The sequence below is a fragment of the Sipha flava genome, unplaced genomic scaffold (genome assembly GCF_003268045.1).
Source record: "Sipha flava isolate LNK unplaced genomic scaffold, YSA_version1 1_pilon_pilon, whole genome shotgun sequence".
NCBI classification, from domain to species: Eukaryota; Metazoa; Arthropoda; class Insecta; order Hemiptera; family Aphididae; genus Sipha; species Sipha flava.
In genome coordinates this window covers 3,933,331-3,961,112 of record NW_020272783.1, presented here as the reverse complement: position 1 = coordinate 3,961,112, position 27,782 = coordinate 3,933,331, and the positions used below count along the sequence as shown (strand labels likewise).

Below are 27,782 nucleotides of genomic sequence, written 5' to 3'. Positions count from 1 at the left end.
TTAATAATCTTAAAGGCTATTCTTGATACTCACCCGTTGTTTTCTTTTCTTTAACATGGTGAACGCTTTTTTGTATATTTTATTTGGGATCGGGGCCAAAAAATACAACAGAAAATGAGAGAGAAAGAGAGAGAGAAAGGGATGACTATTCGAATTTAAACAAACAGAGGATTTGTACCCAAGTCTCAAAGGGAGTTAACAAAAATCCTGTGGTATAAAAAAATAGTTCTTCTTTTCTTTTATATTTCACTAGTTACCGCCATGTAACACAATTTGTGGATTTAACTGGACGTAAAAAAAGAGGGTCACAATACATTTAAAAAAGTGCATTTAACTTCGTTGGGAATTTTAGGCAAAATGGGATTTTAGAATATAGAACTTATTCGTATATATTTATGTGTAAAGGGTAGATTGGTAAGGGACATGTAGGGTAATTTAGAGTTATTTTGTTTTACTTTCATTGTGATGCTGAGTTTATACTACTTTATGTTAACGTATTTTAAACATATTACAATACTCACATTGTTAGTATAGAAATAATTCATAGATTTTACTAGTCTTTGATTAGGTAATAAAATATAAACATTAATAATGCGCAACCGCGTGTCAGTTTTATTCTCTATTATGACATTATTTATTTTTGCATGAGTGTATTTAATTTCATAGTTTTAGTTGTACATAGTGGTTGCAGTATATTAATTTATTTTAATAAACCATCTTTATATTTTTTAATCAACTTAATATATAATTTACTTAGTACATTTATGGAGGTATACGAACATATATATATATAATAATATGTACGCATACGATTATCCTGTTTATTTATTATTATTATTATTTATTATTATTTTGTTGTTAAAAATGTTATTAGATATATTATATATATTTCCATAAATTGTTAACTCGACATGTTGTTTCGGAAGGTAATATGACTAAGAATTAGAATCAAGTAAAATATTTGTATTGGTCTTACAAGGTTGTGTATTTCTAGTTAAGTAGTCTATTTTTATATATTATACAATTTATTACCGACAACTTAGGGATCGGTTTAATGTTTGGAAAAATACAAAATAAGTAGTTTTCCCAGTTTTGAGTTTGATTAGATTTGACATTTTACTTAACATGATTTATTAGTTAAATATAAAATTAATTAAACGCTCTTTAAGTTGTTATGGAATTATATTAAAGAATTTAGTGTTTTATTTTTTAATATTTTATGATAATAATGAAATACTTGAGGAAAATCTTGTTATTTTTTTATAATAATATATGTCACATATGTTGTTATGTATGATTTAACATCTTAATCAAAAATTATTTTAAAAATTATTTATATATTTGAATAAACCTTAAGTTGTTTTAATTTACGTATATTTTATAATTTGTTTTGAAATTGTTGGAATTTATTGGTTCGGTTGATCTATAGCTTTATTATAAAAGTCAAAATAAAGAAGGCGTTAATTTATTATTTATTAAAATTTTATATTCATAAGGTGTAACTACACTGGTTCTATAAAAGATTTTTATGTGTTTAAATCGTTAAACATTTTTTTTTAGAGTATCAATTAAGAAATTTATGATTGTATTTATAAAAATTAAAACATACTGTTTTACTCAGGTACTTTTATCGAAGTTTAATCGAAAATATTCCAAAATATTTATATTTTCATCAAATTTAGAGTATTCTCTGAGTAGTCAGATCACCATAATTTATGGTGAAATTTGCAGTAGAGTTTTGATGGTTGAGAGGAAAAAAAAATTCAAGTTATCACATAAAACAAACGTGTGAAAAAACATTTTAAAATGAATAATACTTTTTAGAATTGTTCGGATATTCGAAAAAGCGGATCATAGATTAAGAGCATGTCAGATACGCTAATAAAATAAATAGATTATAATGTGTTTTATCGAAACTCACTGGTTTCGCCGGGCTTGTAAAACTTGCTGGAAGTCTGTACGATAACGTCGCGCACCGATCCGACCAGTTGCAGCCGAGACGTAGTTTGCAGTGTACAGTTGGTGGTACCGTTCACACAGTCGGTCAGCGTTTGCAGGTAACACGTGTCGGGCGTCTGTGTAGGCACAGTCAGTGGTATGATTCCGTCACCTGAAACATGAAAGAATTCAGTCAAACGTTTCACCGACAATAATATCGGTCGTGATAGCAGCATCGAAATTAAAATTAATATTGAGATTAGGAAGCCTCACGATTAACAATTGCAGAGTTACTGAAATTGTTTTTGCGGATCGTAGTTGAAATAGGGTAACGTCGGTTAGTGTTGAGAGCATGAAGACTCTACAAGTATACCCTTTGTCCCTCTATCCATGGTAACCCATTAGTTGAGATGCGTTTGAAGAATTATACAATATTATTAAGCACTCTATAGTGCTCTACAAAGGGTCAAACACGTTTGAATTGAATGTAGTACTGTTAAGCGGCTGAATGTGCATATTGTTATCATATTCATAATACATGAGAAGAAAATAATTCACATAATTTTGAGGACTCTACATTTTATGGGTTAAACATTATTACTATCGCCACTTGATGATATTATTAAATGTTTGTTAGTTATTCGTCACATAAAGTACAACCATGTATTACAACACACGTAAATATTTATTAATTTTAACATTTTAGTGAGTGTGCGTGTGTTGTGTGTGTATTATGAGAAATATCTCGTTAACTATCTATTTTTATATATTATATACATTCTATACTTTATTTAATGTGATGAATACATATGTGAGATAGGTTAAAAAATATTTTAAAAAAAATACGTATTTTGAATGTCATAATAATACAACAAAAATATCCAAATACTATTATCAAAATAATTTTTTCGAATGCTTTAAAAGAACGCTTATATCTAATGAATAATTGTAAGTATATTGTGGCGTATAATTAGTTTATTTTAGATTCAAACACAAGATTTATCGAACTCTTAAAACTATTCTCAGTGGAGCCGCTTTGCGACAAATTTACGCAACAATCGAAAATTCTACAGTATTTTTGTCCGTGTCTTGCGGTAATTGTTAGGAATCTTCTAATACCTGTGGTCGATTTTCGGATCTAATTAAAGATTTAGTTGAAAACTAAAATATAATTTCAGAAAAACGTTTACACTTAACCAAGTTTCATCTATAATGTACGAAAGTTTAACATGTCCTGAATTCGTTCGAAATAATAACTATTCCATCCAAGTGCTATGCAAATATACACGAGACATTATAACGCTGGTAAAAATAAACAGAGAGAGAGAGAGAGAGACAGAGAGAGAGAGAGATGCCTGGTTTACACCGTAAATAGGTGTGCGGTTCGATAAGGTTACAAAACTCCTTGATTGAACTGATTTCGAATAATAGCTGAAGTTTGTTGTTTCCAATTGGTCATCGGTAAGGGTAATATCACGTCAACGAGACCGGTGGGTGAATGCGAGTTTAGTTTCAGTTACTATAATTCACGATAAACTATCATGGTTATGTGATTGTCATGGATTCACGTCTTATAGTACGATGTCATATTATTGTTAATTTCGATTCGGACATCCACGTATACTATTATATATTATGGACTTAAAGGTGAATTAATAGCTTAATAATAATTATAGTTTCCTATCCATATCTTCCGAATATTGTGCTAACGTTTCGGAGGACCCATTACAAGGTTGTTTCTTGGAGTGCATGCGTTTTACAGTAATGCCCGTAAATTTCTTTACTATTATTATTTTCCTGTTATTGTTTTATCATAAAGAATACGTGATAGTCTCCTCTACTAAAGAAAAAGTAATAGTATGTTTGACAAAAATCGTAAGATACGAGCACAAATTATAAATGCAAAAAGAAGGAACGAAATGCATGGAATGCAAAAAAATGATTCAATACATTCATGTTAATCAAGGCGTGAGTCAATTATAGGGCAGTATGTCCAAAGCAAATAAAATAGACAGCTATCAACAAGCGCAAAATTATCAAAATATAACAAGAAGTGGAACTATAAAAATGAAATGTACTGTTCGATAATGAGTTTGACAATTAGTATGTTTCAAGCCGCTAGGCTATGAACAATATCTATAAAAGTGGAAATTGCTGTAGGTTTACAACGGTAACATTTTCACCAAAGACATGGGTGTTTATAAGACATTATTAAAGCATTCAACTATTCCATAACATGTATAGTCGTCTGAAACAATTTAAAAGTTTGCATCTGTACTATATCGTTATGCGTGATCGTTTGAGCAGTTTGATTGCATTTGATATTTTTTGTGCGATTACGGTTGTTGTTTCACCCGGCTTGATTAAGTAAATATTTAAATAATAATTTCAAGGATTGTTTTATTTATTTTTTAATTTCATTTGAGCTATGTAAATGAGGACAGAATTTCATGAAAGTAAAAAAAATATTTAAATTATATTTCGATTTTATCCATTCCGAGTGGTACAGTCTGGATTATAATCAAGTCCGTATATACTATGTAATTAATATTCTGGAAATAGTATTTAAATTAATCGTTATTTTATTTCATTCATTTTTAAAAATGAAGTTTTACTACAAAAAAGTTTCATACATAATATATATTTACTATGGTATTAAATGTGGATTTATGTTTAAAGGTAATATTTTAATATTGTTAAAAAATGTTATTCAAGAGTATTAAAGTGAATGACGAAACGATTAATTTGAATAAAGTGGATTTATTGTTTATAGAACGAAAAACACTTGATAAATAGAATACTAATTTATTGCCAGTAATATTTGAGGTTCAAGGAAAAAATTAAATTTTAAACTAGTACGTTAAACATAATAGTTTTTTTGATATATTTATTCGAGTATTATTCGAAATAATCAAAGAATTACACATCCTATTTCATTGATAAATTAATGAGTTGTGGATTAATAGTTTAATTTGCAACGGTTCAGCTCAGAGATTCTAGAAATAAGCTATACTGTCTTCAGATGAGGGAAAGACTTATTTGCTACAGGCGTGAAACAGTAAATGTACCACTATTATTTGTTTGGTCTAAATTTAAAAAGTGTATAATATAAATTATTTATTGGACATGCACGTCACCTTATTTGAAAATAATATTAAACATGCTCGGAAAGTCTACTTTGCGAGTGTTCTTAAATTTATTTTAAACCATGTGTAGGATCCTAACTAAATTAAATGCCTTTTTTTGCAAATAAACTATATATTTAGTAGTTATATATTTAATGTTTAATGTTTAATGTTTAGAAGTAAGAATACGAAATATATAATTATTAATAAAGTTTGGTATTGATTTCATTTTATTAGTATCATCATGAAATTGTTTATTTATTTAACTTTTAAATAATGTCAACAGTCATAACTAAGTAGTGAAAAGTAACGGATGAATTTACGGCCGTAACGGGAGTATAATTTATTCTAAATTAACCTACAACGCTCTAACGATACTATGGCTTGTATAATAATCAAAGTTGGATTGAAAAAAAATATCGCAAGTGTAAGATAGTAAACAGTAATGTAGTATAGGGTAGATGGGGGTACACGGTGTGTACCCCCCTCCTAGTTTTATAATTATGCGTGTACCCTCAACGAAAACCGTGGTATACGGACCGTGAACAAGACGTATTTACGTTACCCAGTAAATAATATTTATATTAGGTAATATTTATTAAATTTTGATATCTAATGAATAAAAAAATATAAGCATAATTTTTTAAATTACTGCCAAAAAAAAAAAATTTAAAAGTCCGTGGTTTACTTGTACCATGGCTATAGATAGTACTAAATTTAATCGTGACTTGTACAGAGAACGTTTGTACACAAATCTATTTTTAAATAATTTAATAATGTTCAAAATATTGTGTATATATTTTTTTACAATGATTTAGGATGATTTAGGTAAGTACCCATAAACTTGTTTAGGACTACATCACTGATGGTAAATTAATCGCTGTAGGATTCAAGACGGTAAAAAATTATAGAATATTTCTTGTCGAGAGAATCATCAACGTTTGTGCGTCTTCCATATACTATATGATCAAGGTAGATCAATATCAATGTATGATCAAGGATATGATCAAGGCAGTATGTGTCGTTGTTCTTATATTCATTGCTGACAGTCATACCTACGTACACGTCTAATGAAAGATTCGTCTGCCGTGCAAAATTTCAAATAAAGGTAGTTCCCTCGGTTTCGTATGCGTTGCATTAATATATATATATAAATAAGGTGCGCAGATCTCACAAAACGTGATTTTCACTTTGGATATTAATCCGTATCCGCTACGGCGATCTGGAAAAAGTATAATTCCTGTATTTATGTAGTCTTAACGTGGTGGCGGTGGCAGGTGAGGTGATCATAAAGTTTCTCTTGAAACGGGTCTCTTGCGGGAGTGATGGTGGTGGCAGTAGTGTTTTTACGTGGGACAAACTTTCGCACCAGTGTAAGTTCAACTATCCGTGCCAATTGGGCGTAAAGCGCTTTTTGTCATTAATTCCTCACTCGTTATACGCGCACACGGCCGTATGGTAACACATCGCTCTCTCTCTTTTTTTTGCATTATACAGGCGCCTATGTGCACATTCGCGCACATACACGCTCAAATACATACGCTTATTATATATACACACGCAGCATACATTCATACCTTATATTTGTGTATTACATCGTTTCCAGCGTTTTTCGGTTATTGAACGAACGCTCGTTGCACAATACGATGAGAGACCATTAATTCCGTTCGTCTTTTTTGTTCGCGTTTCTCCGCCACCGCTATTACACTGTGAAACGTAGTGTCTTGCGTGTAGAACTCCATTATCGCATACACTACAATATGATATTACACAGGTGCGCCTTTAAAGTGTGTAGTATAGTGTGTACGTAATATAATCATGCGAGCTATTGACGTATTTAGGCAGAGGGGCGATCATGTCGGGTGACATATTTTATAAGGCCAATATTCTGTTATCGAACTTGTAAATGTAAATTTGCTTACATTTTAACTTTGATTAATAATATTCTAAGAATGTGGCACCGTGCTCTTACTATACAATGCAACATGCTCTTTGGGGAAATTTTCCAGAAATCAGTTGTGTTCATAGTTTTTTGGTAAACATGTTTGTACTGCTGTATCATTTAGTAGATTATCAGTAACAATTAAATGAAAATATATTTTAAAGTCTACATTTTTATGAATGTGGGGGTGAGGATAAAACATTAGCACTTGGGAGTCAAATTTTAGAACAGGTTTCTGGTTTGATTATTATAAACGGTTGTACGGAGTGGACACAGTGTGTCAGTGTGTGGTGTAACTATTCATAAGTGAATTGTACCATATTGTGTGTGCGGAGGTACGAACGAGGGATGGAGAAAAACGTGTTTGTGATGATCGCTCTGTGAAAACGGTGGCGTTAGATGTATGGCAAGAGGTTACAATGATCACATTTGTGTATGTAGAACAAAAGCAACGAGGACCACGTGATCACTTGGAAACATGCGAGCAAAAGGATCCTGTATACGAGTACAAATGATATGCATAAACGTTGAGAGGATCGTATAAGGCGTTTTAGTAATGAGTGAGAGAAAGAGAGAGAGAAAGGAAGGAAGAGTCCATAGAGGAGTCTGAGGGCCGAAACGAAATAATATTCGACCTTCGTTCCAACCCCTCTTTGTCTCATATTTTCTATCTCGTGCACTCTCCCTCTTTGAGTTGCTGCAGATTTCACTTATCCATCGTCGTCATCACCGTCGTATATTATTGTACGTAAGCCTTCGGTGTAGCAGTGACTCGGGTGTTGTTACCTTTGTATTATTGTCATTTCTTTTTTGTGTTATACTGTTGTACGTACAATGCGTACATACAATACCAAGCAGTTATGTAGTCGTTTGACGCAGATGCTACATTGTATGATGAACCTGACACTGACTGCAATGACCGAATTGCCGATGCTCAGTTTTCGCTGCTACTCGAGATTTTGCAAATAATATAAAAAAAGTAATTTTTGAAAATAACGTGACGTGAATGAAAATAATACAACGCACGTAGTGGTTATGAAGGATAAAAAAAAGTATACCTCGCTGCGAAAGGTCTGTTTTTCGCTTACAAAATCCAAGTAGCTAGAAATACAACTTTTTTGATGTACTTAAACTGAGACTTAGTATCGCACTTGTGAGATTCTTATTTTAGAGTTGTACGTGCATTCATTAGATTCATGTACACAAAATGATACAGACTGAAAAACACACATGTATGCAATGCATATTATTAGATATATGTTTTATTTCTCATTATTATATCTGTATTGCGAAATCAACAATTTCATAGCATATACGATTTATTTTTGTTATTATTTCCCGTATCGATTGTCGTATACAAAAATTATTTTTTCCTATAGCTTCTGTTAAATAATTCTGTATTTTTATAAGTTGGTTTATAATCTAAAGCTCCGATTCACATTTTGGTTGACTTATCTGATTCGTTTATACGTTTTTCCCTCTTATCGGATCGGCGGTGTCGTGATTGGTTGTTACGTGAAGAAAAAGGCACAAGTTACGCATCTTAAAAGAAATGAAAGTATATATATATATAAGATGGAATTTCAGTGAAATGGCATTTCTATCCAGATTGAAAGTCGACGACGTGGGCATATCAATTTTGCAGTAAGAGCAGGAGCTCTCCAAGAAATCCAATTGACTTTTTATCGCGCCATATAGTGTACGACCTCCTCCTCCTCCTCCTTTTTTACGCATCATTCCGCTAGACAGTGTCTGGGTAATTCATATAGATTTATGTATGTATATTTATAGTTTGGTGTGGAGAAATAACTATACGATGTGCAACCAATATCCTCTTCTCACGCCGAGTGTATACATATATATTATCCAGTTGATTTTAAACTAGTTAGTAATTGAATCTCGTGCGAGTGGCCCGACGTATATCCCTTAGCAATATTGATGTGCAGCTCATCGACGCATAACCGGCGACCCCAGGGGGTTAAATCAGAGTGGCGTAAGTTAAGTTCGTCCCAAAGCAGCCACCGAAATCCCATTAAACGGCTGACCGACGCGCGTGGTTATAATCTCTGTACTCTCTCACCACGGCGTATTTATACACACAGACCGACCAGCTGGGTTTTATATGGTGACCACAGATTATAAGCTCTTAAGTGCAATTCCAATATATCTAACTACATATATATAATAAAATATACAATATGTATATTATTACATTATATTTAATTGATAATTATATAGTTACGTGCATAATGCATACAAATATGTTTTAATTTTTTTTATAGAAACATTCATTTGTTTTCAAAAACTAAGAAATACACTTTATATAAAACTGTGATGATATTTGTATATATTATTAACTATACAATATTGGGATTATAAAATTTTAAATGCTTAACAAATACACAAAATCATCATAAAATACAAACAACTTAGCTGTAAAAATTTTTAGCCTCGCTGCAGGTATTGCATGAAATACTTGAAGTAATCTTTTACCTAAGTTATGTTTGTCAAAGTTGTTTAAATAATAAATATTTCCAAGGGTCATATAATAGCATTAAGTCAAGGATAAAATGTGCCAATGGTTGCGATGATTGATGTTTTATTTCACAAAATGTTTTAAGTTGTGTACGTAGTAGTTTCTCGCGTAGTTTACTTTAGTTTAATATAATGTTATCATTAACAACACCGATTAACAGTGCCGACCGATTAAAGTCACATATTAATTCATGTTTCAAAAAACAAGTACCAAATTATATCTTTCATATTAAATTTTCTCAACGGAACTTTGGTGTAAATTAAAAAAAAAAATAGTTGAAAAATGCATTTGTATATACAACGTTTTAATATCTCAAATACAGTTTGAAATAATTTTGAAAATTAAAATTAATATTTGCCATTAAACGCGTGAACGAATTATCAATAACATAAGGTTAAATAATTTACTGAGTAATCATAGTAGAAATATTGATAGTTATGATATATAAATTATGTACGCTTGTATAGTATTTTACGGTCTCTTTTTTTTTTATGGTTTTCAAGTCATTAAAAAAAATGATAAATATTTATCGATATTAATTAAAACAGTACTTCACATGGACACAAGAATGTTTTATATAAAATATTTATAAATCGAGTGTTATTTTTAAATTTTTTAAATTTAATTTCATAAAATTTAAATTATTTACAATTTTAAAAAAAAAGTAATTATTAATAATTTTTGCAAAGAACAATATCAGTTGAGCCGTTTAACTTTTAGTTTATCGAATAATATATTGAAATTGTGTTTTAATCAAATTATTTATAATTTTGTTCACTATTTAGCATTTAAAATAAAATACAATATATACAATATATATTATACATATTTTTTTATTCCATACAAAACTTTATTGTATTTTTCTCGTATAATATTTTTAATGATTTGTTTCTCTGTACCTGCAATGAAACATTTTTAAAGAACTTACGATATTTTTAGTATTGATGAAGATTATGGTTTTTATAACTTCAATGCTTACTTAAAATCTACTAAAAGATTAAATGTAAAGTACAAAAAAAATAAATATTTAAGGCTAAATAAAGCGAATTAAATATGGAAATTGAAACCCTATTTACATTGTCATTTTAATAATATATAAATAAATTTTCAAATAAGAGAAAAAGATTTAGTCAGAACACCCATATTTTTTACTCATCTGTTGAGTATTGATATATTTAAAATATTTTACAAAAAATCCAAACAAAACTTTAATGCTCCGGTAGCGCGTATTAAACTCTTGTAGTCATATAAAAGTTGCACATCATAACGATTTTATAATTTTCATAAAAAATATTTTATATTAAAACAATATTAACCTTTTAGCTGTTACAAGGATCATTAAAATATTGAACTGTAATACGAGCCAAATGTATACTTATCATCATGTTAAAATTATCGCAAAAGATAATCACTTGTCCAATACACAGTGAGAAGTATTTTAATCAAAAATTTGAGAGTTATGCCTAAATAGATATTCTATAAGCACGAAAATTTAAGTAGTTTTCTAGTGGTTTTTATGAAAAAATGATTTAAATTAAAACCATTATCATTATATGTTTTCAGTTTTATAAAAACATTTATAAAATAACTATATGTAGATAATATTATACATAGATATTAATTAGGTAACAGTTTAGCTCTAAATACTATATAGGAGCTGAATAAAAAAAAAAAAAAAATGAGTTTTTTGTATTAAAAAATGTTATGGTTTGATAAGAAAATTAATTTGATTCTTTAAAAATGTCATGAAAGGTAAAATGATTACTTTCGATTTTGCAAATGTCTTTTCTTGTCTCACCTCTATAATTACACTCATATAGATACTGCTCATACGGCTTTCTTATAATATAATAAATGATTTTAAATTGTAAATGCCTATGGTTTATTACTCTTGCGTATAGTTTTTATAAATTACATAGATATTTAAAACTATAAAAAATTAACATAATATTTAGGTCAAGATATTGTAAAATGGCCTCAGGAAACTTGCATAATCGATAAATGTGAGCAAATATATGTAAATTAAGGATTAATTTGTATTAAACGGTCTTCGATATTTGGTGTAGAAATTTAGGAAACCATTGTGACAAACTCATTCTATACTGGGTCTATTCCGTTTTAAAAAGTATACATAAACTTTATAAGTTATTAATGGGTAAACAAAAGAATTAATTGAAAACAAAATAATTTGTTTATTAGGAAGGTACCAAATGGTAAATGACGATGAATTAAAATTTATATTATCTGATGAAAAGTCACATACATTTCGTCAAACAATTTTTAGTTTCTTCCATTAACAATGAACTATGTTCTGTAAGACTTAGTTCATTGTCAATGGTAAATTATGTTCTGTAAGACTTAATGTACCTATTCGTATATCTTACATGTATTAACTGTGCTGCGTCTAAATTGTAAACAACTTGTACAATTATTTCGAATATTCTTTGGTACCGTTTACATACGAAATATTGATCCTAGTTCGCATCGACCTACGTGGTGATTACAAAAACACATACGCACACAAAACTATGCGATCTATGTACTACGTCTTTTCTATAAAATCCGATTGGTTTCCCAAAACGTTGACGTCATTGCCATTAGGACGAAGATTACATTCGCGGTCGACATTCCTCCACTAAAGGCCACCGTCGTCCATTACTGGCAGAAACCGTACGACGTGCGGTCGACCTCACAGTAGGTCTCTACGTGACGGCGTCGACGGGGGCGGGTGCGGCGTGCGTGTACGACGGTGGCCCCGGGACAGGAGAATCCCGTTCGGTTTCGGTGGTCGGGGACACCGATGGAAGATCCGTAACGGGGTGGGAAGGAGGACGACAATCGGTGGTTGAATAATGGTCGGCAGGTACGTGAAATATGACCTGTCACCTTTCGAGAGCCGACAGGATTCTCTCGTAGCGTTCGCGTGCGGTATCGAGAAGATCGCGCACGTTTGCGCATGGTTCAGCCGACACGTGGATTTACGCGGAGGGAAAACAATAACAATATAATAATAACATTATAATATACCGTAATAGTAACAACAAAAATGACAGCGATAAAAATAACAATAACGAAAACGGCACAAGTGAACTTTTCTTTCGTCTTTTTTTCGCGACGATAAATAACCACGTTCGATACATCGCCTCCATGCTATCAGATGAATATATTTATGATCGCTTAAAGTACTTCTTTCTCTATCGTGTGTCTCCCTCTCATTTAGTATAGAACGTGTATTCCGTGTCAAATTAATATGTGCGTTATATTATTTTAATAGGCCTATAATAAAATTATTTGTGTCCGTAATAACCGATTTATATTGAGTTGCACATCAAGTAGCACTAATCACCATCGGTTATCAGTAACCATACACTCGAAAATATGGTGGAATAGGTATTTCTCGATATCGATTGTACAGTTTTGGTTACGTTCGGTATCATGTGTAATCAGCCTACAAGATTTCCCGTTAGGATTGAACTTCATAGGTTTCACGCGATACGGTAATGGTGGAATAGTCTCTTAAAGTTAAAAAGTGCGTAAGACATTTTGTCGAATATATCGGTTGATATATTATATGATTTATGACGACAATCTTTGAAAGAAAAATATTGAGAAGAATATACGGGTCAAAAAGAAATAGTATCAAACAGCATTATGAAATAAGAAGCAATATTTTTTTTAAATAGAAGCGCTGCTCAATTTAACAATTTATTTTGTATAAAGTCGTTATACTGTTCTTGGTTTACTCCTTATATGGAAATTGTGCCACAAATTTGGTCTTCTATTTATGCAGTTCATATTCCATAAATGGAAAATGTATAGTATACATTTTTAAAATCAATAGCTTAAATTAAAATTGAAAATTGAAAAAAAAAATTGAAATTGAAAGCTTGAAAAATTGAAGCTTCCAATTTCTAATGATACGATTATTTTAATTGCAGACTAATTGGTCTTGATCTATGCGAAATTAAGTGTAGTTTAGCTGATATAATGTTCATTTTTGACCTTATAAATCATAACATCAACTCTCCAGAATTATCATTTCAAACTGAGTTATATGCTCCAGTAAATTTTACTAGATCTTCTTTATTATTTTTAGTAGCTCAATGTAGAATATATTTAGCAGCTAGAACTTTTTCCCTCAGAGACTTATCATTATCATTATCAAATTATAATTGTATAAATATTGATTTATTTTTTTATGTGTTTCGCGACGGATTTAAGAATAGTGTTTTTGGATATTCTAAAGTTTAATTCTTAGCTTTAAGTCATTATTATTATCTTTTTTCTTTTAATTATAGTTATGAAATAATAATTTGTAAAGATTTTTGTGGCCATATCAATAGAAAATTTGTAAAATTATTGTATGTCTATATTAATAAAGTTACTTTTACTAATTATTGCAATTATAGTTATAGAAGGTTAGGTTTATTCATTCATAAAATATAAATAAATAAATAAATAAATAGATAAACTTATAATTATAATAGTTCTATAAAAAACCATACATACTGAAAGCATTACAATACAGAAAAATCGCATGGGCTGGACATTTATGAAGGTTAGCAACAACAATTCTAATGAAAGCGGTATTAAAATTAAAACACCATGGAAAAATATCACTAGGCAAGTCAAATCAAAAATGGATAGATAATGTGAAAGATAATTTAACAGAAATTGGAATTAGAGACGGAGAAACAGTAACACTGAACAGAAACGGAGGAAAACAGGTTAGTGTTTCAGTAATAGGTCTCAATGGCCTTTAAAAAGTGAAGAAGAAGAAGAAGAAGAAGAATATATCGGTTGATATGGTACGAAATCATCGACGTAGATAGTAAAAGTATACATTTGGACTGGTTACGAGTGTATTATGTGAATCAACATTTTTTAATGGTAGCGCAGTCAGGTGACTGAAAACCATGACGGTACGAAAGGTAACGTATTTATTGTGTGGAGTGGAAAAACTGACATTTCCAACACTTTATCCTGCTAGCCAATATTAATCTCCTAATAAAATATAACATAAAGTTTTCCGTGTGTTCGACCAAATACAAATATTACGTATGAACGCGATAAAATCAATTTCAAGTAACTTTCACTACCGTGGTAATACATTTATGCCACTAATATATTTTTATGCTATAAAGGACCCATCTGTTGTAGCATAACTAATTTACTTTCCTTTAACCATTTTCCCGGATCGCTGTTGTTTTGTTTCATTGTGTAAGCGTGTTATACATATTATATTGTATATTTTATCGTATTTACGTAAAAAATACGTGACTGTTCTCCATAACAGTTTCTGCAATAAGGGTTTTATGTTATTATTATTATTATTTTTTTTAAAATCTATAGCGATATTCGGTTATAGATTTATTTATTTTACCCAGGAGTTACAATTGGAATGTATTTGGCCTGTGAACTGAATTTAAATTTTTCCTCCCTCATATTTCTATCACCTACGATATTAATGCGGGAAACGAGGTAAGAGATATATGATCAAAGGCACAGTAAAAAAGAGAGATAGAGAAAGAGAGAGAGAGAGAGAGAGAGAATGAGGCATATATATATATATGCAAGATGACTGAGTTAGAAGTGAATGATAATTCGACTCTGGCGAAATATGCGAGCACGTACGCGTGAAGTAGTGACAGTATAGGGTGTGATCGAGGGATTGGTAGAAACAGCGTTGGAAATCGAATATAACTGGTGTGTGGTCGACAAGGGGGTAACGATGGTTATTTATGCGTATAGGCGTTTTAATAGCGCATATAATAACAAACTTAGAAAATTTAAAATTAAATAAAAACAGAACGGCAAATAAAGCAAATCGGTTGTGGATGTATATTATAATATAACGATGGAGCGTTTGTTTATAGACATCATGTTGGTTTTGACATTCGAACGATGAGGTCAGTTTTATTTATAATAATTTCCCTCTTTTCTCCACTCAAGCACACACACACACATCCCTCCCAGCGATTCAATAATTTATGACCCAGTATAATTTTTGTTTATCAAATAAACGCTAATTTTCCAGATTAAAGCACTACTCCCCACCAACTCGTATACGTTTTATATATTCCGACCGCTTGGCGATTATAATCATTATACGTATATATTTATACACGAGGCCTTTTTACTGTCGTTCCACTCATTATTCCGCTCTAGATATGCGAAAATATATTATTAATATGTCTGGTTTTGAATTTATATACATATATTATTAGTTTTCCAATAATATACTTATTTTTCGATTTTTGACAAATTATTTGTTGTCGCATTGGAATGTACAAAACATTTACCAATAACATATTTATATATTAATCCTTTTTTTAAATCATAAACAATGAACATGAAATGTTTTATCGACATTTTCTATCTATCTGGGCCCACACGGGTAAATCTTGAAGCCCCTTATCGTTGTACATTTTTGAGCATTTGACCTTTCGAGGCTCCATAATATTGTACGAGGTTCAGGGCCTGCGTAAAATGCACACTCTGTACACCCGGTTTTTATGGCACTGACTACAGTATTGATGCACGGTTGTCAATAGTTTGAAAAATTGAATAATTTTCCGATTCATATACATTTTGCTCTATGAATGAATCACTTAGTTTACAAAGTTATTTGATAGCGGAACGTAAATTTCAAATTATAGCTGTAAGTATTAATAAATTACTCATTATAAATGCATTACGCTTGAAATACCATTTTAGCTAACTTAACCCTACGACAACATATGTATGACAGTTATACGCAATACTTGTGAGTAGAATTGTATTCATCCACGTGGAATAAGTAGCTCGTAATAATTAAAAAAAAAAAATGTTATACAGTAATTTAAATTTAAATCAACTTCATGTTTAAATATGATTTACAATTTTTACGACTGAATTGGCAGTACCTGCTCCATTATATTGTATTTTTATCTTTTACGTAATAAGAGTAAATAAATATGTTTTGACTAACGAAAATATTATTTTGCTCATCCATTCCTTTAGTGGGCCATCATGGTATTACGATAATGACATATTCATAACTTTATTTTACGTGTGTGAGTAGATGATTAAATTTGTAAATTGATACTATTGACGTAGGAACGTTGATAAAATAAATAACATGGATGGTGAGGCGGTCTGACACGTAAAGGTTCTTATATCCATCAAATCTCAAAGCGCAGTAGTAAATTAACTTTACCGAACCCACTATATGGTTATAGGTTAGACTTTTATGATCTCGTTTTTCGTTGTACATAATATAGCGTGTCGAGGATAAGGACGTGCGATACATCAAATATATTTTATATTTCTACTTTATTTCTTCTTAATAGCAGACGTAAAACGTTATTAATATTTAGAACGCGCTTGGAACGGGGATGTAGAGTTTTTACTCTTATTGGTATTCTCCGGAAGCGCATTGAAAATCAACAGACACACACATGTGTTCGATATGGTTTCGCATTAGCATAATATGTTTTTTGCTTGAGTTCATTAAATATAACGTATATCATACGATTGTGCACGTGTGCAGTAATGATATTAACCTAATATCACAAATATGACTTCTCGGATTACGTTAATCAGTTGACTGAAGAGTAAGAAAAAACCTAAAATTATAGAAGCTCTTAGACACATTTTGATATTTCAATATTGATAAAACCACAAACGTAGGCATTTTCACAAGTATGAACGAAACGTACATTTTAAGTTTGAGTTTCAAAATATTGAGGTAGAAGTGCTAGGGTCATGTTTGTAGATAAATCGGAAAGACGGGATTTTTTACGTTCAGTAAAAGAAACAATTTGATTTTTATTAAAATGATATAAGCCTCCGTTTCTGAGCTGAGTGGCTAAATAAATAACATTTTCGTATAAAAAATACGAAATGTGTGTTCCATAGAATTTAATACAGGTGTGTTATTTTGCACAGAAGTACTACGTTTATAAGGTAAATTTGTCCATGATGGAAATTCGGATCGGATTGTGTGCAAAACCTTATTCCGTGATATGCTTACGTTGTGTATGTATGTGGGCCAAAACGTACATTATTGATTTTGCATTTAATATTTCCTGGGAGTATCTACATTTGTTCGAAAATAAATGATACTACTATACAAAGGCGATACGTATATAGATACGTATTTCGTATGTGATTACGATAATTTTTTTTACACCGCAAGCGTCGTCAATGTTTTCAGTAAAAAGTCCAAATTAGACTATTATACGAATATAATACTGTATAGTTATAGTTATAATCACGTTGTTTACTGTTCGCTATTTGTGATAACAGAAATAATTTTGAGCAATAAACTCACATCGGTTCGCCGTAAGAAACATCCGATAAATTATTGTTTCTAAAAGTATGATGATATAATTAATTGATCTGTTAGAAATAAATCGAATGCTTCAGAAAAAGAGATGCAGTGGCATAATATACGTACGATCCACTACGAAAAGTTTTTCTTACGTTAAGGAAATAAATCAACGTCATAGTAATATCGATAAAATATTCATCTTCTGCATAATCGATGTTTAATTAGTTACATTTTTCAAACAGCTTATTGATTAATTCGTCTTGTTAATGATGTCATATCAGTTGCAGTTTACATAATATCGTACTCTTCATATGTTTGGTTTTCTTGTAGTAATGATATTTTATGTTGGTTGTTTTATTATCATTCTAGTGAGGACTTAATGCATTTTTTAAACGATTTGAAATAATACCAAATCGATGGTAGACAACCAGAGAGAACAATTTTTTTTCCTAAAGGGCTTCATTCGAAATATTAAAATATCGAAGACGAACAGTCTTCTTTGTTAAACACGCTGTTGAGTTGGACTTAAACTATTGTAACGTCCAATGTAAATTATATTAATCATCGGATATATTACCGGTACATTGCGGGTCGGCGTGCGATAAGGCAGTTTACCCCTCGCGCCGCAAGTCTCCGCCGATCAATGACCACACCACCTGTGAGGCAGTTGCACACACGCTGCCCTCCTTGTACCCATGGCTCAGGTACAATTATATAAGGTATCTTTACACCGGCGATCACTATACCTTTACCTCAGTACCCAGGGTATCGGCCACTGATTAGGGAACACTATCTGTGTTCATGTGATCCCCTTTGTCATCTGTAAATTGATCGCGCCAACAAAATTGGCATGGTATCGGCTGACAGAGTAAAGGCTCGGTATTCCATTTTTGTTTGTCTCAGCAACATAACTTGTGAGTAGAGACTGTGTTGCTGGTTCGCCAAAGGGCGACACATGATGGCATCGCGCAGGAATGTAGTAATGTTATTATGTATCTATTTATTATTTTACCGTGGCCAGTATTCTATTGTATTATTATTATTCCGCCCGTTGGTAACCGCTTAATTGGAGCTGCATGGTAGAGAAGTATAATTATTATTATTATTATTAAAAAAGGTATTTTTTTTTTATGATAATTTTATTTCGGACCACGTTATATGCCTTCGGCTTTTTCGGCGCCAACAATCAATAAACAAAAAGAAAAGTTCAATATAAATACACAAATTGCATTTTCTTATTTTTCAATTTTTCACTCATAGATCCATCTGTATATAATATTGTTATTATAAGAAATCCATGGCACTCCAGCTTTCAGGTCTCGGTCGTCACACTATACAGTTATACATATATGGTCGACATGAAAAATGAATATTACTTCGCTATATCTTATGGTTTCATACTATTAATATATATTATAATAAGAAAAAAAGGTCTAATAATACATTATAAAGATACCTATATTAATAATTCATAAAACAAATTGTCATTCTAATTTTTGTAACTTTTTATAATTTTACTGGTGTGTCATTTTAAAATGTCAAATTTCAAATTAAAGAGTAGACGTTTTGACAAAAAAATATCAAATTAATTTTAAACAAAAATATTTATATAATAGAAACAAGGTTTTGGCCAACTATTATTTGAATTTTCTGAAATAGAAACTTACGAAAAAGTAAAATATAATTCTATATATACAATTATGGTTATGATGAAGCTTATAATTTAATTGTTTATAAAAAAATAAAAACAGAAATTAAATTGTATTGTAGTTAATACTCTTAAATTAATAATAAATTATTATGAAATATTAATAAAAAAAAAAAAAAAATCAATTAAAAATTAAATTTCTGTATCTAGCGTAATATTGAAATGTAAATATCTACGAATTTTTTGATTTAAAAATCACTACTGAGTTTTAAAAAAATATATTTTATTCAAACCTTCATTTTCATATCTAATATTTAATTTTTATTAATATGATTAACATGTTTGTAATATTTTATAACTTTGAATAACTAGGTATAAATATAAATATATATATAAACACAATAATATTTAATATTACTTTATTAGGAGTATCAATAATTTAAATGTAATGTTCATTTTTATTTACTATTGAGTATTATTTATCTATCTGAGAATTCTCACGAGAATTTAATATTATAGATTGAGCTGGTTGATAAAATATATTAGAGAATAAATAAGAATTTTTATTAAGATAGTATCAGAAGGTTCAATGGTTACTATGAGATAATTTATAATGAAATGCAATACATATATATATTAATACAAATACCTACCATCAATAGTAATTTCATTAAAAATTTAAGGATTAAGAATATGTATAATATTATAATATACGATCCAAACATTAATTTGTTTTAAATAACAGTCTAAATATTTAAACTAGTTTATAAAGATCATATCTTTCTTTCTTTTTAATTAATATACGTATAAAAATGAGCCGCATAAGAAGAATTTAATTCAGTTTGTAAGGAGTTTAAAATATAATTTTTTAATCATCACATCTTTCTATAAGCAAGTTGAATACTTCTGAATTATAATTCAATTGCCTTTTATTATTTTTTATAACTATAACTGTATTATGTTTGAATTTTTGAAAACTGTTCAGATTAATTGAAATTGAATATTTAACCTTTAATTATCTTTATTTTTAATTATTTTTAACCAGTATTTGAGCACAATAAAGTATATATATATATATATATATATATGTTCTACAAGCAAACAACGAAATAAGGAGAGTTGTATAAAAGTGTGTTGTATTCAATTCGTCCTGTATTTGACAGAATACCATTTATTATTGACTACCGAGTGCAAAATTGTTAAATTGTTAATAGTATATTTTATATTATAATATAAGTTTTTATGTTGTTGTTTATAACTGCATATCTATTAATACTAAATATTTATTGTGTATATCTATACAATTTTTATATTTCATTTGACCGTTTTGTGAAAGATTTCTTCATAGTAGTTTTAATGGAAATAAGATTAAAAAAAAAAAAAAAAGAGAACAGATTAAAAATTAATTAATTATTAGTATGAGAATTAAATTTTTTTTTTTATCATGTCATGACTCATTTATACCAAATTTTGATTGATGAGGTTTTTTTACATTTTTATACTATACTGTATCGTATAACGTCAATATACGTATTAAACAATCATGTTTTGCTATTAAAGTTAAATTTCGATCGAAAGAAGAAAAAATAATAAGATTGTCATGTCATATGAATATTTAACTAAGAATGATAATTTGTTTCAGTAAATAAATTAGTTCACCGTAAAAATGCTATAGATATTATTAATTAAGGGAAGAAATACGTTTAACATGACTTTTTAATAGAATAAATATTAATTACGATAAATGTTTTTCATACGATTTGATTTCATAAACGTTATGTTTGTTTTTAATACTTTTTTTCATTTTTGTCCTTCATAATAAATCTTCATAGAGTGAGAATTTATGGTATAATACATTAATTTCGGTTGCAATTATATTTAAGTTAAGAAATCAAGAATTATTGTTTTTATATTTATGCTTACAACGATTGGAGCTAAGTGAAGGTACAGGGTTCTCCGCATAACGAGACTAGAGACAAATTCGCATCCGCTGAGGGGTGTATTTCCTGGACATGTGCTTCATCTCGGAAAGCATAGGGATTTTCACTTCCGAGTTATCCTAAATAATATATTTACCGAAAAAACCCAACAATAAGTACAAAACTGATACAATAGAGCGGATTCTGAGAAGAGGTGTGCAACGTGTTTCGTTGGAAATGCGTTACGCGGTACAGCGGGCAACTATTGCAGCGATTGTTCCCAGAAACTGCGCTAGGATGTGCTTGTTTACTAGTGTGTGGTTTGAAATTAGCTGATAACGAGAAAATAATATTTTCGGTATGTGTAACATTGTAATATTCTCACTCGTTTCTTTTATGTTATCAGCTGATTTTCTAATTGTTGGTAGTTTTTTTTTTTGTTGCATTTACTGTTGAAACCTTGCTGTTCTACTGTTTGTACATAACATACATATACATAGAATAATAAAATATTTTGACGAAAAGATGAGCTTTTTTGAGAAAACCAGAAATGCCGTTTGGACGCGGAGGAGGTGATTTGTTAAGAATTCGGGTAGTGCCAGCATACGTGATCGGAATGTGGGACAATTACGATGTCATAGGACGGCGTTTTGTATAGGCAATTTTGCTACAGAAATGCGCTACGTGGTTGGTCCACGCAATGCACGTTCATAATAAACTATTATTACTATTTTTTATAGCAAGCGTTGGAAATATATAATTATCGTTTTATGATTGTTGTAGGTCTATAATGCTAACGAACGGATACAACGTATTGTGTTATTGCAGTAAATTTATAAATAAATTCTTGTATATAAGAATATTTAGAACACAAAGGGTTTGAGACAAAAGTTTTCTATTAATAATCGTATATAAGACGATAGTTAAAGAAGTATAGGTTACGGGTTTGTGGTCACGATTAACGGCAATGTTTGTATTAATATATTTTTTGCATTCAGAATAACTTGTGTGTATGCTTGTACGCACGTGAAAGATTAATTATAATTCGACTTAGAGTTTGCGTGCGATATAGTTCAACTCAATGTTATTATTTATTGTATTTATTATTATTTTTATTGATGCGGTCACTCGAGCAGTGTTTACGATGTCATGTTCGACATCAGCACGAATTGTGTGTGTGTTTTAAACCATTACAGCTGTTGCAATAATAATATTATGTGTACCGTTTCGCGTTACAGTGTACAACAACGGCGTTGTATACGCTCGCGTACAGCCGGGGGACCGGGCAATATATTATAATGACGTCGTGACACAGAACGTATTTATTTTATAACAAGCTACTCGGCATGAGTGGTGGACGATGGTAGATTTTTGTATACGAGGGAGGAAGGTAGGGGACAAACACAAAAAGTTGAATTAACATCTATATCTTTAAATCCTCAAAGTCTGGAAATTATCGTAAATTATAACTGTTTGAATAACGGTACGGTACTTTTTCACCGAAATTGTACTATAGTATTTTTATTTGCTCTAGAGAAAAGTAATTAATATTGTTGTGTATGAGCGTAAAGATCTTGTACACAAATCAACAGTTTCAATGAGTGTTCAAACAAACACAGATTTTTTTTTTTTTTTTAAGCGTTCGAAGATTATTACATGGTATAATTTTGATAGTTATTTTTATTTGTGTTTATTTATGAGGTACGTAATCTGTAAAAATATTTATTTTAAAAATTACCTTAATGAGGTTTATGGGGTCAAAAGGTTTGTTTGATGGATCTTTATGACATTGCGTTATAATGCCATTGTCTAGACAAAACCTATTGGGGATGTCACATGTATAGATATTCTGATATTTATTATATTTACGCTATGAAATCTAAAAAGTAATTTTACGTTTTAATAATTATATGTGCAGCGTTCAATACGGAATTCTGAAAAACCAGGGGAAAATTACCATAGTTGTCCATCAACTCGATTTCAAAATAGTCCTACTGGGAATTTGGCAAAAAATACTAGCTCGTGATCGTGGAAAATGACGCATGGTAATAATTTATTGTATAATACTCGCTTTTGTTCCGTCCAAGAGTCCTACAAGCTGCGCGGAAATCAGTTTTACAGTGCAAAATATTTATATTTACTCGAATGAAATTCCCACACGTGAATATATAAATATGAGTGTATGTGTGCGTATGTGTACGTATTTACGAGTATGCGCATATGCCCGTAGGACGCATCGGAAAATTAATATTATTCAAAGAGCTTTGTGGTTCGAGAATACAGAATCAGCGACACGTCCGTGAATCGTGTCTGGAAATTCATTAAGCTTTCTCGCTTTACGACGGCGGCAGAACCATGCACCTCGTGCACGACCCCGTATCGAAGCGACCTTTTCCGCCGTACATACATAACTATATAACTATACCATGCGTGCGTGCATACACCAGAAATCTCGATTGTCCCTGTTATCGTAGCCGTCTATCCGCTCGCCACCACGGTTAATGTTTTATTATCGAATGCGTAAAAAATACGTGTACGTTTATGCGAAATCAAAGAGAACATGAGCGATCGAATACGTGCCTTCAATCCGCGAGGATTCGTACGACTGGCATGATAATCCGAGTATATTCACCACCTAAAATACTTCATGTACCAAACATGGGTGGTACAAAGATAACGATAAGACGATGTATTGTGCAGGGTGACGGGCAGTAGAAAGAAGAGGAATAAAAAAAAATCGCAATAACAATAACGAGGATACCAGGAGTATAACATATAAAATATCACGCAAGACTGAAATTTACACAAACAATTTAATCGTTGTGTACGTTTGATCGGCAGTGTAGCATATACAATATATTTTTATTTTATTTTTTCCAAATATATAATGCAATAATAACGACTATTGTGTTTCTGTTAAGCTGGATGTATGTAATCCGAATAATGAGTACGAGATTACGCAAGTTTAGTTTCGATTTTTTCTCCTATTCGATATCACACGTTTTACTGCATAATTGTTATTATTTTTTTATTACCAGTCGAGAGAAACTCGTCGAGTATATTTTTTTACTGATTATATTAAAATATTTTATAGAAATTTCTAGTATTTAAAATACACATGTTCACTCTATGCAAGTCTTAGGATTTGTTGATTTATATACTCTAATTCACTTGCACATATCAAAAATACACTAGCATTGAATTCCGTGATATAAAAATTGAACTAACTAAAATAAACTATCTTAATATATAGCTCAGAATATATTTATTTTTAGAAAAATTAAACGAAATAAATGTGGGACAATGTATTTTGTTGCCTATAAAAGTCACGTAAATTGTTATTGAAATTGGTACAAATTTTCTATCATAAAATGTTTATTTGAATAAGACTTATTTCAATTGTATATTTTAGGCTGTAGTATTAATTTAAATATTCTTATGAATCGTTTTATTTTAAATTTAATTTTCGAAAAATACTGAAAAAGTACGTTGCTGTTAAAATTTGCATATTTTCATAAATATATGAGTTGTATTTGTTTTATATCTATACCACATTTTACCCCATGTAATTAAAACATTAGGGTCAGTTATTTAAAATATATATTATATTTATTTTTACCGTGTCACCATTGTGCATTTGCGGAGAAATCGAATTTCGCGGTTGCCCATACACACACACACACACACACACACACACACACACACACACACACACATACATATATATCCAATTATATTGAATTCAATGTGTGGCCAGAAAAGTTTGTTGCACATGGTTTACGTATGTATGTACGTATGTGTGTGTGTGTGTGTGTGTGTGTATGTTGCATATACACAACGTTTGACAAACGTGCGCGTGATTGGGTCAAACTTGCGTGCGTACTGCGGTACATAAGAAAATAATAACCAGCGGTGAGTGCAGGGTTTTGAGATCCAGAGGGAATCAAAAGGGTGGGTAGGACGAGACGGCATGGTGGTGGTGACCGGCCGCCAAGGGAATCGAAGTCACGTCCACGGCCGACCGACCGATGTTATGGCCGACAAGATCCCTTGGGGGACGGAACGGTTTTGCGACACCGGCACAAGCTCCGGTCGCGACATCCCCGAAAATGGTGGACGTACAGGAAGACGGCGGACGGACGGATGGACACTATAGGACGAGGCGTAGAATTTCCGCTTCATTTATTTACCCGTTCTTCCTATAATGCTCGTTCCGCCAGTCCTTCCCCGTTGTTCAAACACCACTTAGTTAGTGGTTATCGTCGACAAATTTCGTACCGTCACTGCCGTCTCGTATCTCCAATAAAACGCAATAATTAATCACACGGGCGCTCAAATATTTGACGACTCAGCCTCCATCGCCACCGGGTCCGTGGTGGATATCCTGAACATCTACGTTCGTCGCTTTTTCGCGTCCACCCTTATCCGATCATGTTTCGGTCGTCACAAGAAAATCTGCCCGCTTTCCTGAATACTAATCGAGATTAATTGTTATGCCGTAGTATTCGTCCTGCCACGTTACCGAAATATTTTACGGACGACGACGCTATACGTTCGTCGTTCCCAACCCCCGGACGTGCTGTAATTCCGTATACACGTTCGTTCGACAAGATCATTTGATCAATCGTTCTCCCCTCCCCCCAATCGCTACCACAATTGTACCTCCACAAACAGACCGGTCGCGGTACGATGATGTTTAAATTGGGACGTGGAGGTTTGAAATTGTTTATGGACCGCAATAATACTATATTTTCACCGTTATTGGACTCGACAGACGCGTTACGAACACTGCACCGTGACAATATACGCCATTATACGGTCGAAGAGTTTGCGTACATATTTCCGTGTACGTTTTTCTCAAAATATATTACCCAATCACCCGAATTATTCAAGGAAGCATTGGCCTCTTTCTTCTATCCACAGCACCCTGAAAGTGGTGTAAATACCATGCAGAATATTATACTGTTTACTACGACGGCGTTATCTACGCATGTTAGATTGGTGTTAGGGAGTGGGTAAGTGTGAAAGAACTAGCAAAAAGTACACTCACATTCGTTCGCACAATGTGTTGCACAATGACAATGCGAGAACATTTCTATACAGCAATTATACTGTTTACTATATCGATACGTTGAAATTCGTGATTTAATGATATGTCCGTCATTTTATTCTACTACTTAATATACAATACATTTTATTAATTATTTAATTTTATTTAATTAATTTAATTAATAATTTAAATAAATAAATAAATAAAGTATAAATAAAATTTATTAATATTTCAATGTACTAGTCAGCACTAGAAAATACGATAATTTTTAGTTTTTTCGACACTAAAATTTACCAATATTTTCTCTACAAATCTAGCATATTTAATACGCTTTTTAACAACGCTAGTACAGAAAAAACGGTATTTTTTTGTAAAATAATCATTGTTTCACTATGGCGAATATTTTTTTTTTATTCTCTATAAAATTTGAATACACATTTATTACTTTGTTTTTATTATTAAATTTATCAAATGTATTAACTGATGTTGACCAAGTGTAAATAAATTTAATACCAGTTGAAAGTTGTACAAAAAATTATATTTTCACATTTTAATTTTCAGAGATTTTTAATAACTTTTTATTTTTAAACGAATATATACAGACTTTTGAATATTTTATGTTTTAGCAAATATTTGCTATCATTCACTTCTAGATAATATGAGATGTGATCAAAAATTATTTTTACAAAGATGTTGATCGAAAAATAATCGACTAGTTTTATGTTTGCAATAATAAATGTTGAAATAATATTTTTGTGTTATTAGATTAATAATGTTAGCTGGCAGAATTTTAGCTTAGTCACTTTTTAATGGATTATAATAATCTCTGAAAATTATGGTAGTTACGCTGATTTCGATAATGGTTTATGATTGATATTGCACTTTTCAGAGAGAATAAAGTTGAATAAATAATAGTCACCTTACACTTTGTAATCGCCCAAGGATTATAATACATACGTATATAATTCTGAGAATATCCCAATAAATTAACAGGTATAAAGGGCTATATACGGCCGTGGGTCTACCTTTTATGGTACTTGTAATTTAGAAATTTCATGTGAATCCTTTTTTTATCGCTATGTTAATTTGGACGCTTAACGAAATACCTTAATGTTTATATTCGTATTAAATGACTATCACACCTTTCGAGTTTCATACTGACAATTAATACTTCTGTTCTTTATTTGTAACACATGTTTAGAGTTGGCAATTTTCGATGGTTATGAATAGTCCAGTCTATACGATACATCTACTTTGTAATCGGTATAGTATGTACTTCGAAACTAAATATTTACAGCTTAGATATTCGC

At 30.9% G+C, this 27,782-nt stretch overlaps 1 protein-coding gene across 1 annotated transcript in view; it reads right to left on the bottom strand.

The window, feature by feature from the left end:
• LOC112682123 (C3 and PZP-like alpha-2-macroglobulin domain-containing protein 8) overlaps positions 1-27,782 on the bottom strand; it is a 148,100-nt gene that overhangs the window by 13,906 nt on the left and 106,412 nt on the right. The window contains exon 4 of the mRNA XM_025552622.1: positions 1,922-2,110. Within this exon, the coding sequence (XP_025408407.1) occupies positions 1,922-2,110 (189 nt within the window). The remainder of the gene's footprint in view (positions 1-1,921; positions 2,111-27,782) is intronic.